The sequence below is a fragment of the Onychostoma macrolepis genome, chromosome 18 (genome assembly GCF_012432095.1).
Source record: "Onychostoma macrolepis isolate SWU-2019 chromosome 18, ASM1243209v1, whole genome shotgun sequence".
Taxonomy (NCBI): Eukaryota; Metazoa; Chordata; class Actinopteri; order Cypriniformes; family Cyprinidae; genus Onychostoma; species Onychostoma macrolepis.
This window is the reverse complement of record NC_081172.1, coordinates 3,124,677-3,137,531: the sequence shown is the minus strand read 5'-3', so window position 1 is coordinate 3,137,531 and position 12,855 is coordinate 3,124,677. Positions and strand designations below refer to the sequence as shown.

The window sequence follows — 12,855 nt, the reverse complement described above, 5'->3', positions numbered from 1 at the left end:
AATTTGGAGAATGTTCCCTGTTTGGAACATAGAAGCAAATATAACCATCAAGTACTATCATCTTGTTTTATTGTATATCAGCAAGCTCAGCTGAGACAAGTCAAACAAACCTCCCATTTTTGTCTCGAAGTGTGATTAATCAGCAGCATCATTACCGATTTGGGTGATCTTAGATGTTGTGATCCTGTTGTGGGTTAGCTTGTATTAGTCAGCAAAAATGATATATTGTGAATTGCATTTGATGCATGTGTCTGTTTATTTGGTTGTAGCTAATCAATACTTCTGAAAGCTTAAAAAGATGGCTAGACTGTGGTTTCTCGTCTGAAGGTTTGGCTGTAGAACAGAGCTGTACTCTTGGACCGGGACTCTTGCTTTGTCTCGTATTATGGCTTGAGTCCGGTCTAGAACTCGAGTGTGGATCCTGGAGCGACGTGCTGGCAGGACGCGAGCTGCAAAACATGGCGCTCCCAAAAGTCAGTCCAGGGCAACCCCTTCATCGTTGCCAATCTGTAACATGACAGATCCTAAAATGGATAATTCTAGGTGATTGTTTTATGTTTGTTGTTGTTTTATTTACTTTATGCTGTGTTTCATGCGCTCCCAAAGCCACGGAAATTGGACAGTACGGAGATAGAGCTGCAAGAACTGTAATTACTGTTCGTTGCGACTTTATTGCTTTTTAATGAAAGAGCTAAATTTAAGCAGGCATGGGGCACGTCTGACTGGCAGCTGATCTTGAAATGCGAAGGACGAGCCATTTCTGTGTGGTGGTTTGTGGGTGGGCGGCCGGGGCGAAGGAGGAGGAGGTGGGCGTTCGTTCATTCTTTGAACATTTCTCCCAAAATACCCTGTCATTTGTCAAGAAGGGCGAAGGGGTGATCGCTGCCAAAATTGTAAACTCATTTGTTTGTATCTTTGCATTCTGAAACACTCAGAAGTTTAACTAGTCTTGATTTAAGCTGTTCCCCACCGGATATGGGTGAGACTAGTTATATTTAGTGGGAATGTTGCAGGTTGTTTTCCCAACCAATATAACGTGACTCCAGATTCCAAATGACTTTAACATCCATGCATGAAAATGCTTTGATCCAACACTGAATTAATATTTTCCAAGTCTTAATTAATGGAAAACAACTGGTTTACAGACTGTATCGTTTTATCGTTATCTCTAGAATCTCAATTGGCTAAAATTATTGTGGGATCATTATCATCTGAACAAGCCAAACCTACAGTAAAACGTTCTGTGAGTGAATGTCACGAAAAAATGTTCAGGTGACAGTTTACCCAAAAATCTAAAGGAAAAAAAACAAAACATTTTATGTATTGCATATGGAAGAATACGAGTTAAAAACAGAGAAAGTTCAATATATATAAATAAAATACATTTTTGGGCCCATGAAGACATTTTTTGCATTTAAAAAAAAAATTATAATTTTCTTGAAAATCAAGCATATTTTCTTTACAAATGATCCGTAAGGTATTTAAAGTATTTTAAAATATTTTACTCTTAATTATTTTCATTACAGCATTACAGTTATTCTTATTTTTTAAGTCAAACTCATAAATAATATGAATATATATTTATATTTTTTAAATAATTTAAATAAATTAATGATAAATTCATTAAAATAAGTAGTCTTATATAAAATGCAAAAGAAATGGAGGGAATTTATTGGTTGATAAGAAACTGTATTTATTTTTCTGTCTCTAAAATCTGATTGGTTGATAGAAATGTCATGCCAGACCAAACAAGGATGATCCGGGAACATGTGCTTCCTTTGCATAATCGCTTTCACCGTTAGGTTAGACGTGTAGTGTAGGTATTGAACTTTTGCTGTGGTCATGTGCTAAAATCAGTGGCAGCACAGACCAGCGTGGGCCAGAATGTCTTGCAGACGGACACGTGCGGTCTCAGCTCAGCTATTGTGTTTTTATTCATTCATGTTTTATATTCTTCACTTGGGTTTAGAAAACATTTACTTGGAATGTAAAAACCTCTCCACCACAGTGTAAATCATCAGTGAACTCATGTGATTGGAGGATTGTGGTAAAGGAGGAGGGGCCTCTCTCGGGTGGTGGGCGGAGCCGTGGTTTTGAGTGGCAGTATAAGGAATGACAGCGTTATGCAGACAGGTACAGTGGGACAGTGAGCAGGCGTCGTCATAGTGAGCAGAGCATCCTCAGCTGTTACCAGGGCAACAGAGCACAGCACCACACTGGGGTAAGTGTGGCGCACCTGTGTGCGTTCTGTTGTCATGACGACGAGATCAAAGCATTATTTATCTTTTATCTGCTGTGCAAAGTGTTATATAGCATTGTTTAAATAAGTTAATATTATATAGAGATTTAGTATAGTTTTGTTTTTGTTTTTTTTTGTTAGAAGAAAACAAATGTCTAACAAATAGAACAAACTAACAAATTAGTAGAAAAAATGACTTACCTTACAGAATTTTGTCTTGTCTTTTACACTGTAAGAAGAGTCCGTAAAAATAATAATACTAAGTAATTTTCCGTATTTATTCTTCACAGGTTTTTTACCCGTATTTTTAATTATGCATTGGATTGCATTATGTTTTAGGGTAAAAAGAAATTACCAGTATACAAATTACCAGTACCCTTTCCTTTTTTTTTTTCTTACCGTTTATTTATTTGTTTGTTTTTTTGATTGTTTATTTATTTATTGCTTAACTTTAAGATTTTATGTAATGTTCATTAAGTAGTTCTTATGATGTCTTCAAAACTAGATGTGAATAAACTAATAAAATGAGTAAAAATTGCTCATTCAAAGCTTAGTAAAATTCTCGTAAAACATACTCCAGCAATCTTTGTTTTATTTACAGCTTCAAAAAATCTTATTTTTTCTTTCTTCAGTGTAAAATGAATGTGGAGAGCGGTTCAGATCATTTGGTTCATATCAACTCTGTGATTTTTAATTTGCACACTGAAGTACATTTTGAGAACTTGACGAGATCTCTTTTTAAACTCTTATTAAATTAGATGGGACATGTTAGTTTACCGTTTTCTTTGACACAAAATCTGAGAAGCAAGAAACTCCAGCTAAAGCCTGATCTCCAGTGAATCTCATGTGTTTGAGAAGAGGGTCTGAGAAGCACAGCTGGCATCTCATGGTCTGGTGTAGATCTTGATGTTTGTATGAGAGCAATAGTTCAACAGTGAGGATATACTCCACTATTTTCTCATCAGAGAACCATTTCTGTCTTTTGCTCCAGTAGATCCAGTAAGTGGTTTCTGGCCTGACTGGGCATATGTGGTCTAAAAATAGGCCAAGAAAAGCAGTTCTGCCCCAAACCACAGGCCTGCTTTAGTTCAGCTGACTATTTATGTCACGCTTTAGCTTATAGATCACCTCTGTACACATACAGTACAAACCCTCTGTGTCCATCAGAGGAGAGTCTAAGTGCTGTTTACCTGTCTCTGGCATGGTGAGGTTTCGGTGGTTTCTGCTGACGCTGATGATGTTATATTTTCTGCATGTGTCATTGAGTTCCTGCTGTGTCTTTTTCAGATTACATGAGTATAGAAGAATATTTTGAAGAAGATGAAGAACCACCTTTACGGCTCAGCTCCTGTCTGTCTGATCGTAAGTTTCAGACTCTTCATTAGAGTGTGTGTGTGTGTACCTGTGATTACTGCGGTATGCTGAAGTCATCAGTAATTAATGAGGGATATTACAGTGAGGTTTCTCTCAGAACACTGTGTCTCTTCTCACACTTCTCTGAATGTTCCTTCCTTCACTTCACTGAGAACCTGCAATGTAGTCAATGAAGAAACATCTCATTCTGTACTACATTATACCACAATTAGGCAAGGCATACACTGGACAATTTTGAAATATTGGGCTATTTTGCTACTTTCTACTTTCAGGCTAGTGGCAAGAAACATCCAAAATAGATATTTTATTACACTTTATCTATTTGCATCTGTAGATTTCGATTCAAATACAAATTTTAAAGTCTCAGAATGATTTTTTTGCTCATGCAATGAGCCAGAAATCCCTAACAGCACCTACATACACTGGATTTTACAGTTTTATTACTACACTGAAAACAGTTTGGTGTAGAAACAAATTTCACTCATAAATGTCACAATTACAAACAGCAAGTAACACAATGAATTACATATGACATTTTTAAGTAGAAAACTTAAAAAGTATTTTTTGTAAAACACTCAATCTGTTTTATTAACAACTTAACAAAAAAAATTACAGTATATCTATATTCTGATTTATTTTTTTTTACAGAAGGGTTTGTTCATATATCATTTTGACTGATTAAAAAAGTTCATAAAAAAACTTAGTACATTTTTTTTTCTTTTTACTGGCAGTTGACAATATTTTCTGATTTATTACATGATAAAAAGGAATATCCAAATAAAACATCCAAAAATATGTAATGAAAATGAAAAATGAATATTGGATCTGGCTTTATCCAATGTTCAAATTTCTGTTTTGGATATATATATAAGGTATTGTTTTTTTATATATATATATATATATATATATATATATAGATATACCCTAAATTACACGTTACTATCCTGTGTTTTACCCACTGTATTATCCTAATATGTATGCATCAGTTTGATTTTCACAGGCAGGTGTGTTTGTGTGATTTTAACACTGGCTGGTGTCGTTTGTGTGTCTGTAGCTGCTGGAGTTATGGGGGACGTTATCGGCGCAGTGTCGGTGGGAGGATGGGTGTGTGTGTCCGCTCTGTCCAGCCGGACAGGAGCCCACCACGGTGAGTGATAACACCACCAAAACACACTTCACAAAACAGTATGATCTCTGTCCAGAGAATTCACTCCAGTTTAGGTATATATCAGAAAAACACAATAAATGTATCAGTGTATCATATGATTGTATTTATGCACATTCAAGATTTCGATGGGGTTTGTATCATCTGAACAAGCCAAACCTAAAACGTTTTGGGAGTATATCTCATGAAAACATGTCCAGAAAACATTTCACTAAAAAAAAATTTAAAAAACACTTTTATATACTTTTAATTTTATATAAAGAGAAATAAATCAATTTTTAGGCCCATTAAGAATTTTTTTTTTCTTCATTATTTCCATTACATTTCCATTGTCGTTGCTTTAATGTACATTTTATATTTAATTTTTTATATTTATTTTTAAACCATTATTCTTAAGAGTAAAGCTTATTAGACTGATACTGTTACTTTTTGTCATTTGTATTCTTATTTTTAGTAATATATTTATATAGATTCACCTGTTGATCTTATCTAAAACACATTTCAGTGCAGAAATTGATACCATGCTGTGAGAGACGTAACAGTTTGTTCTTTCACACAATTTGTAGTTATGTCATCTTAGTGGTGTGTATTTGTTTCTTTAAGGCTTGTGAGGAAGTTGAGGGTCCCGGTGAGACCGGATTGTGCCGGACTTGCCCAGCAGGCACCTTCTCTGGTACCAATGACACTGAACCGTGCCACCCACATCTCTCCTGCAGGGCACTGAACCGCTGGATGTCGACCGCACCGACCTCGCACTCTGACGCCGTGTGTGGAGGATGCCTTCCCGGGTAAAGAACCAAAAATATTTAGTCATCGTCTTCATCATTGCATCACTTTGGTATCAGAGCAGATGTGTTTTCCTAGTCTCACAAACTTTCCAAAACAGAATGAAATGGAAAGCATATTTATGAACTGACATATTTTTCAGGTTTCACCCTGCTGCTAAATGGAAGTCCTCCACCCTCCACGCCTGCATCAGGAGTAAGTGTTTAGCATTTTATTTGTTTAGTTTAGTTGTGTGAATGTTACACAGCAAACCTGGAAATTGAAGGCCACACCTATCTGTTCAGTTTACTCTTCACAAACAAAAAAGTAATAAATATTGACATTTAATAGTATTAACATAAGAATAAACAGTTCTTCTGCAGGATAATATGGTAGAAATGTATTCCAAAATATTGGCTTTCTCACAATAACTTCAAATGTGACCCATCCAACAGTCAGAATTAAATTTTTTGTTATTATTTTTTAAATATTCAAAATTATTCTTAATAGTAAATCTTATTAGATTCTCATTACTGTAACGAAGTTATTAAACAGCCTACATTCTATAAAACATTACAATAGAACAACCATATTAAAAAGTGATCTATTTACAACAGGATCTGCATTTTCATGGGTTTTATATAAAAGATTTTTGTTATTAGAGACAATAAAAACAACTTTGCACATCAAAAACAGCTCCTTTACTGGTAAAAAAAAAAAAAAATGAAATTAAATGAAATGAATGTAACATTTTTGACAAGCCAAACATATGAATCTCTGAGTAACATGTTTTTTACTTATGCCACAAAATGAACTTAATTCCATAAAATTATTATAATGATCTACTGAAAAACATTTTGAATGACTTCAGCACAATTTCCCAAAAATCAAACATTACCCCTTATGCATGTTATCCATCAAAAATTTAATCTGGCTGTTGTTTGGAATATTAGCACATTAAAAATATCGAAATAAATAATTATTACCTTACGATCCTCTCTCATATGCTGATACATGGATTCAAAAACTTGACAGGTGATTGTTACAAATTGTAGTTCGAGCACTGTCTTCTCAACTGTTTAAAAGATTAAGGCAATTATCAAAGTTTGATAAAATGTTGTATAATGATTCATTTTTACATGTTTTGTTACATTTAATTACCCCTTTTGAGCCATTTAGAATTGCAATCATTTGTTTTATTAGTAATTATGTCTTGTGTATATCTACAGAGCCATACAGCCGGCGGAGACGTAACGTTTCTAAGGGCACCCCCAACAGGTCTGGAGTGGCAAACGCCACCAGCGTTCAGGGTTCAGAGGAGAAGAGCACGGAGTACGCCGTGTTTGCACTGGTGCCCATCTTCTGTGTGATGGGCCTGCTGGGAATTCTCATCTGCAACCTGCTCAAGAAGAAGGGCTACCGCTGCAACCCGGAGAAAGACGGGGTGGACGCAGAAGCCGCCACTCCACAGAAAGAAGGTATGGTACACAATCACAGAAATGAATACTTATATTCAGCAAGGGTTCAATAAACTGATCAAAAGTAGACATTTATAATGTTAGCTTAATAGATTTCTGTTTCAAATAATGTTCCTTTAATCTTTCCTGAAATCCTGAAAATAAAAGTGCTTCATAGTTTTCACAAAAATATAAAGCAACACAACGGTTTTCAACATTGATAATAATAATAATGTTTCTTGAGCAGCAAATCAGCATATTAGAATGATTTCTGAAGGATCATGTGACTGAAGACTGAAGACTGGAGTAATGATGCTGAAAATTCAGCTTTGTATCACAAGAATAAAATATTTTTTAAACTACACTTAAATAGAAAACAGCTAATTTGAATTGTAATAATATTTCACAATATTACAGATTTTATTGTATTTTTGATCAAATAAATGCAGCCTTGGTGAGCAGAAATCTTTTATCTCACATTTGATATGAACCTTTTAAAAAAACTCTATAATCAAATCAAGCAAACAAAAAAGTCAAGCATACATCCGTATTAATGATGCAAATGGCTCCATACAGTTCATTTGTTGTCTGTTAATACTCACTTCACCTAAGTTTGATTTCTAATATGAACCCAGTGGCCCAATTGTTAGACTAAAACCCTTCCTAAGAGTGAAACTAAATAAATGATCTCTACACAAAAAGAACAAAGTGTTTTCTTCTCCTTTGTGTGCATGTGAATCAGTGGGTGGAGCCGTAGCTGTTGTGATGAGCTCAGTGTTTCATCTATAGTAGCGCTAGCATACGATGGTTCAAGTTCTGCCTGTAAAGCGGGTACGAGTAAATGACATCTTAATTACAGCATGTTTTGCAGCTGAATAAGCAAGAGCAGCAGAACTGGATTTGGGGTTTTGTTCAAGATGTCAGGCAGCATAATTTTTTGTGTTCAATAGAAAAAGAGTAGAAAAGGAAGTTAATCATGTAAGCCACAAGAGGCTATTCATGATGGTAACAGGAGTAGTTCGCCTAAAAATTAAAATTTGCTGAAAATGTCCTCACCCTCAGGCCATCCAAGATGTAGATGAGTTTCTTCATCAGATTTGGAGAAATGTAGCATTTTATCACTTGCTCACCAATGGATCCTCTGCAGTGAATGGGTGCCGTCAAAATGAGAGTCCAAACAGATGATAAAAACATCACAATAATCCACAAGTAATCCACACCACTCCAGTCCATCGATTAACATCTTGTCAAGTGGAAAGTTGCATCTTTGTAAGAAACAAAGCCATCATTAAGGTGTTTTTAAGTCCTCTGTCCATAATAATGCTTTTTCCAGTGAAAAAGTCATCTGTTCTGAATCAGGAGAGGAATATGCACAGATCAAGCACCGTTTACAAGCCAAAACATTTCTATACAAAAATGTGAGTGGGTTTTGATGTGGGAGGACAGCAGAAGATGGACTTTTTCACTAGAGGAAGTGTTATTATGGATTATGGACTCATATTTTGGCCAGAAGCGACAGATTAAATTTTAAACGTTTTAATGGATTTGTTTTTTAAAAACATGCAGCTTCTGGCTTCACAAGATGTTAATTGATGGACTGGAGTGGTGTGGATTATTGTGATGCTTTTATCAGCTGTTTGGTCTCTCATTCTGACGGCACCCATTCACTGCAGAGGATCCAATGCTGAGCAAGTGATGGACGCTACATTTCTCCAAATCTGATGAAGAAACAAACTCTTGGATGTCCCGATGGCGAGTAAATTTTCAGCCAATTTAAATTTTGTGATTTGAAATGTGATTTTTATGTTTCTGATTTTTTGTTTTTGCGTGTGCAGTGCTACAAAGTCGTCAGGGCTCTGCTATGTGATTGCTAAAGCGTTCTCTCCTTTCCTCATCTATCTTAGAGCAGCACAACACTCCCACTGTATCTCATTTCTGTAGATCAATAATTCAGTCGGTTCTGTGCTTGTAGATGTTCTCTGACTACTATCCACGTACTGTTGACTAGTTCTAACATAGTCAGTGTGAACTACATCAGATTCACATCGACCTAGACACACTTAAACTACTAAAAACTGCAAGACTGCCAGGCGAAACCTCTATTTTAAGTGTTCCTACATACATAGAAGAAGAAAATAGCCTATTGGGTGCACTGTTGTGCACCGTTTATGTAAGAAGTCTCGGGAACAAAGCGTATTGAAAACATCACAAGATAGCCATTAGGTATTTAATAATGAACGTCTTGGCTCGAGTGGAGTCTGAAAGCTTGTGTTGTATAAGTCTGGGTTGGATCCAGGACGGTGTAGAGCAGGTGACAGCATCCAGATGAAAGAGGATGATGAGTCTCTGGGGTGTAATGGGGTCGAAATCATTTTAACGAAGTAACGACTTTTGCAGTCAGAATGCAGCACTCCATTCACTGTTGTTACGTCAGTGTTCCCTGTCGATTTCTGATGGTGCAGTGCTAAATTAAATGTCTTTTTTGGAGCTGGAACCATTACATAAGCACTTTGCTTTCAAGCACTCAAGAGCACTTCTACCTTGACCAGCATTTCAATGCTTCAGAATCTAACAGTAATCTGATATATAGCCATTTCAGCTGTGAGATGAACCCGCATAGATGTCCGAGCATTTTCGATTTTCAGATGTATTTTGGAGGAGAAGTCTGGTGCAGTATGCAATAGTAGATGATTCAGGTATTGCATCAGTGTGATGTTTGTATCGTATTTTTGCCATTGGCCACACCTGCTATTCTGAGATAAAACCATAAAGGTGTCAAAGATGCATTTCACAGCAGCCTCCTGTCGCTGCAGAGAAAGTTCAAGCATAATAGGTGTACCAGTACAATAATGACAGAGCTAAAAAGAGCCTTTTTATGGCTCGCAGCAAGTTTGAAATTAGATTATTCTGTAATACATTGCATCAAGTTTAGCAGGTAATTTTATTGTAGATAGACAAACAGACATAGAATAAGCTCGCTATACGCTCGCTCATCCAAAGCTAGAAAGTATAAAAAAATTGTTTTGGTTATTTTATAGCAGCAAAATAATGTTTTAGAAATAAAAACATGATTTAGATTAGTAGGCTATAAACTTCACAAGGTATGTAATGGTCAGAATTTGTACAGTATATAACATAAAAATATCAAAAGTGACATAAAATACATTTATAATGTTACAAAATATTTCTATTTCAAATAAATGCAGTTCTTTTGAACCACATATTAAGTAAAATGTATGATGGTTTTCACAAAAATATGAAGCTGCACAACTGTTTTCAACATAATAATAATAATAGATGTTTCTTGAGCAGCAAATCAGCATATTAGAATGATTTCTGAAGGATCATGTGACATTGAAGACTGGAGTAATGATGCTGAAATTTCAGCTTTGCATCACAGGAATAACATACATTTTACAATATATTCAAATAGAAAACAGATATTTAAAATTGTAATAATATTTTACTGTTTTTAGTTTTTAATCAAATAAATACAGCCTTAATTGGTGAGCAGAAGAGACTTCATTCAAGAACACCAGAAAATCCAAGATCCAAACTTTTTGCAAATAAAAATAAAGTGAATTTTCTAGCCAGTTTATGATCATGTTTAAGCAGCAGGTGTTTTTAGTGGATGTATGAAGTCGTTCACACAGGTGTCCTAGACTCTAGAGAAAGAGAGAAACCACAAATCAGCATTATCCTCTAACCACAAACAAACAGTCACAAAAGTTTTCAATACTAGATCTACTGTTGCATCATTCGAGACTTACAAACTTCTTTTTGTCAAATGTTTTGCTTTCTTTACAATAAATAATATTTGCATTGGTATTTTGACATTTTAAGTGTCCATGCACTTCAGCAGATGCATGTCTATGATTCTAACAGACTGTCTTTGGTTGATGAGAATAATGAAGTGGCGCTGCAGTGCTGACGTTCATTCTGGGTGAATATAGCAGAGTGCTGAGTGAGCTGTTCTCTACAGTACGTCCCCAGCTGCCTCGTTCTGGAACTCTGGGATATAGTTGCCATAGAGACACTGATAACTGCACACTGAGCCTTCTGTATGCTATAGATTCACAAATGCGTCACAATAGAGACTGTGAGAGTTTAGCAGTGGCGTGGCGACGTTTTTGGTGTGTTCTGATTCCGTCTGCCTGTGGTGATTAATGGTACATTTTTTATGGCGTGTTTTTAACTCTCTGGATGAGGTTAATGAGGACGGAGTGCAGCGGCTTCCCTGTGCTGTTAAACTCTTTTAAAAATAGCACTTAATGATGGGGATGACATCATGACAATGCAAACACACACCCACAGAGAAGTTTTAAATACTGCTGGAGCTTCAAAATAATATTTGTTCACTGTGAAGCTCACAAAACCGGTCGAAAACATGTATGTGTCACCCATATCATTTGCATAATGAAGGTGAAGCTTATTATTAGGTACTTTAAGCTCATTTTCCCTCAAATTGTCAATAATGTGAAGCAGTGCTGTTTTAGAATTATTGAAATACTATTATAGCATTTAAAAAATGTTTAATTAGCTTTCAGTTTTGTATTTTCACTTTTATTTTTACAATTTAATTTTAAGTGATTTTGTTATGTGCAAATTGTAATTTTTATTCATTTTTATTTACATATTTCTATTTACCTATCTATTTACTTTTGTATTGTTATGTATTAAATTATTTAAGTTAGTTGGAATATTTTAAATTATCATTTAGGTTTTTCATCTAATATTTATATAATATTATCTTATTTCAGCTTTATTTAAATTACAGAAAATGATTTTAATAGTTTTAGCTTTAGTTAACAATAATAAACTGTTTTGAAGTGTGAGGAAAAAAGACATTTAATTTGTAAAATCTTTATACATTATTTGTTGTACTAAATTGAAGTGTATGCTTATTTGAATAAAAACTTTTTTAAAAATCTTGTTTGAACTAGATTTTAAAAAATGTAATTTGTTAATTATATACGAGCAAATAAAATATAAAAACTTTAAAATATAAAATATAGCAAAAAGTGTACAGACATGAACTGTTTTGCTTTTCTCCTCAGGAAACCCTTGTCCCTACATTGTTGATGACCCCAATGAAGACACCATCAGCATTCTGGTGCGGCTCATCACAGAGAAGAAAGGTGTGTGATATTTCTCGACACATTTAACTCACCCTCACATCACACTGTCAGATCAGAGTCTCATTGCATCTCCATGTGTTTGTGTGTTGCAGAAAACGCGGCTGCTCTGGAAGAACTTCTGCAGGAATATGAGAATAAACAGATGGCCCTCAACAAGAGCTCATCCATCAAGTAATTAAACACACAAACCTACTCAAAATCACTTTTGAAAAGTGGCACACAGAGTCCAAAATTATCTTTGAACTGAGAAAATGCATTGTCCATAAATATTTCTTAATGGCCATGCAACTATATTTTGTATTTTTTTTTATTGCACAATATATTTTTGTCCTTAAAACGGTGGGATTTTTAAGATGTTTTTTCCTTGCACATTAGTGACACACAGTGCAGGTCATTATGTCAACACAGCATCATAAATGAGTCAGTCTGTGTCTATCTGTGAAACTGAAACTGTAACTGAAACATAAAGAACCGTTGTGGTTTAGTTCCTAGTGTCTTTGTGAGAAATATTCCATATAGAGTATGTGTCACCACAGGGAGGTCTGAAGAAGAATAAGCTTTAGGCATCCTAGATAAACTACTGATGGCAAGACATGTGAGTCACAACTAATCTTTTGTTGTGAGTAAAAGTCTTGGCAAGTTCTTACAATTCCATTTAAACCATGTATGTTGCAGTCCTTAAGAAAGTTACAAAGCCAATTTATACTCACATTCCCC

At 35.1% G+C, this 12,855-nt stretch overlaps 1 protein-coding gene across 1 annotated transcript in view; it reads left to right on the top strand.

The window, feature by feature from the left end:
* Positions 1-12,855, top strand: part of relt (RELT TNF receptor) — a 29,370-nt gene that overhangs the window by 9,566 nt on the left and 6,949 nt on the right. The window contains exons 2-8 of the mRNA XM_058752217.1: positions 3,527-3,601; positions 4,668-4,760; positions 5,382-5,566; positions 5,707-5,759; positions 6,773-7,021; positions 12,058-12,138; positions 12,231-12,309. Coding sequence (XP_058608200.1) covers positions 3,560-3,601; positions 4,668-4,760; positions 5,382-5,566; positions 5,707-5,759; positions 6,773-7,021; positions 12,058-12,138; positions 12,231-12,309 — 782 coding nt within the window. The 5' untranslated portion in view covers positions 3,527-3,559. The remainder of the gene's footprint in view (positions 1-3,526; positions 3,602-4,667; positions 4,761-5,381; positions 5,567-5,706; positions 5,760-6,772; positions 7,022-12,057; positions 12,139-12,230; positions 12,310-12,855) is intronic.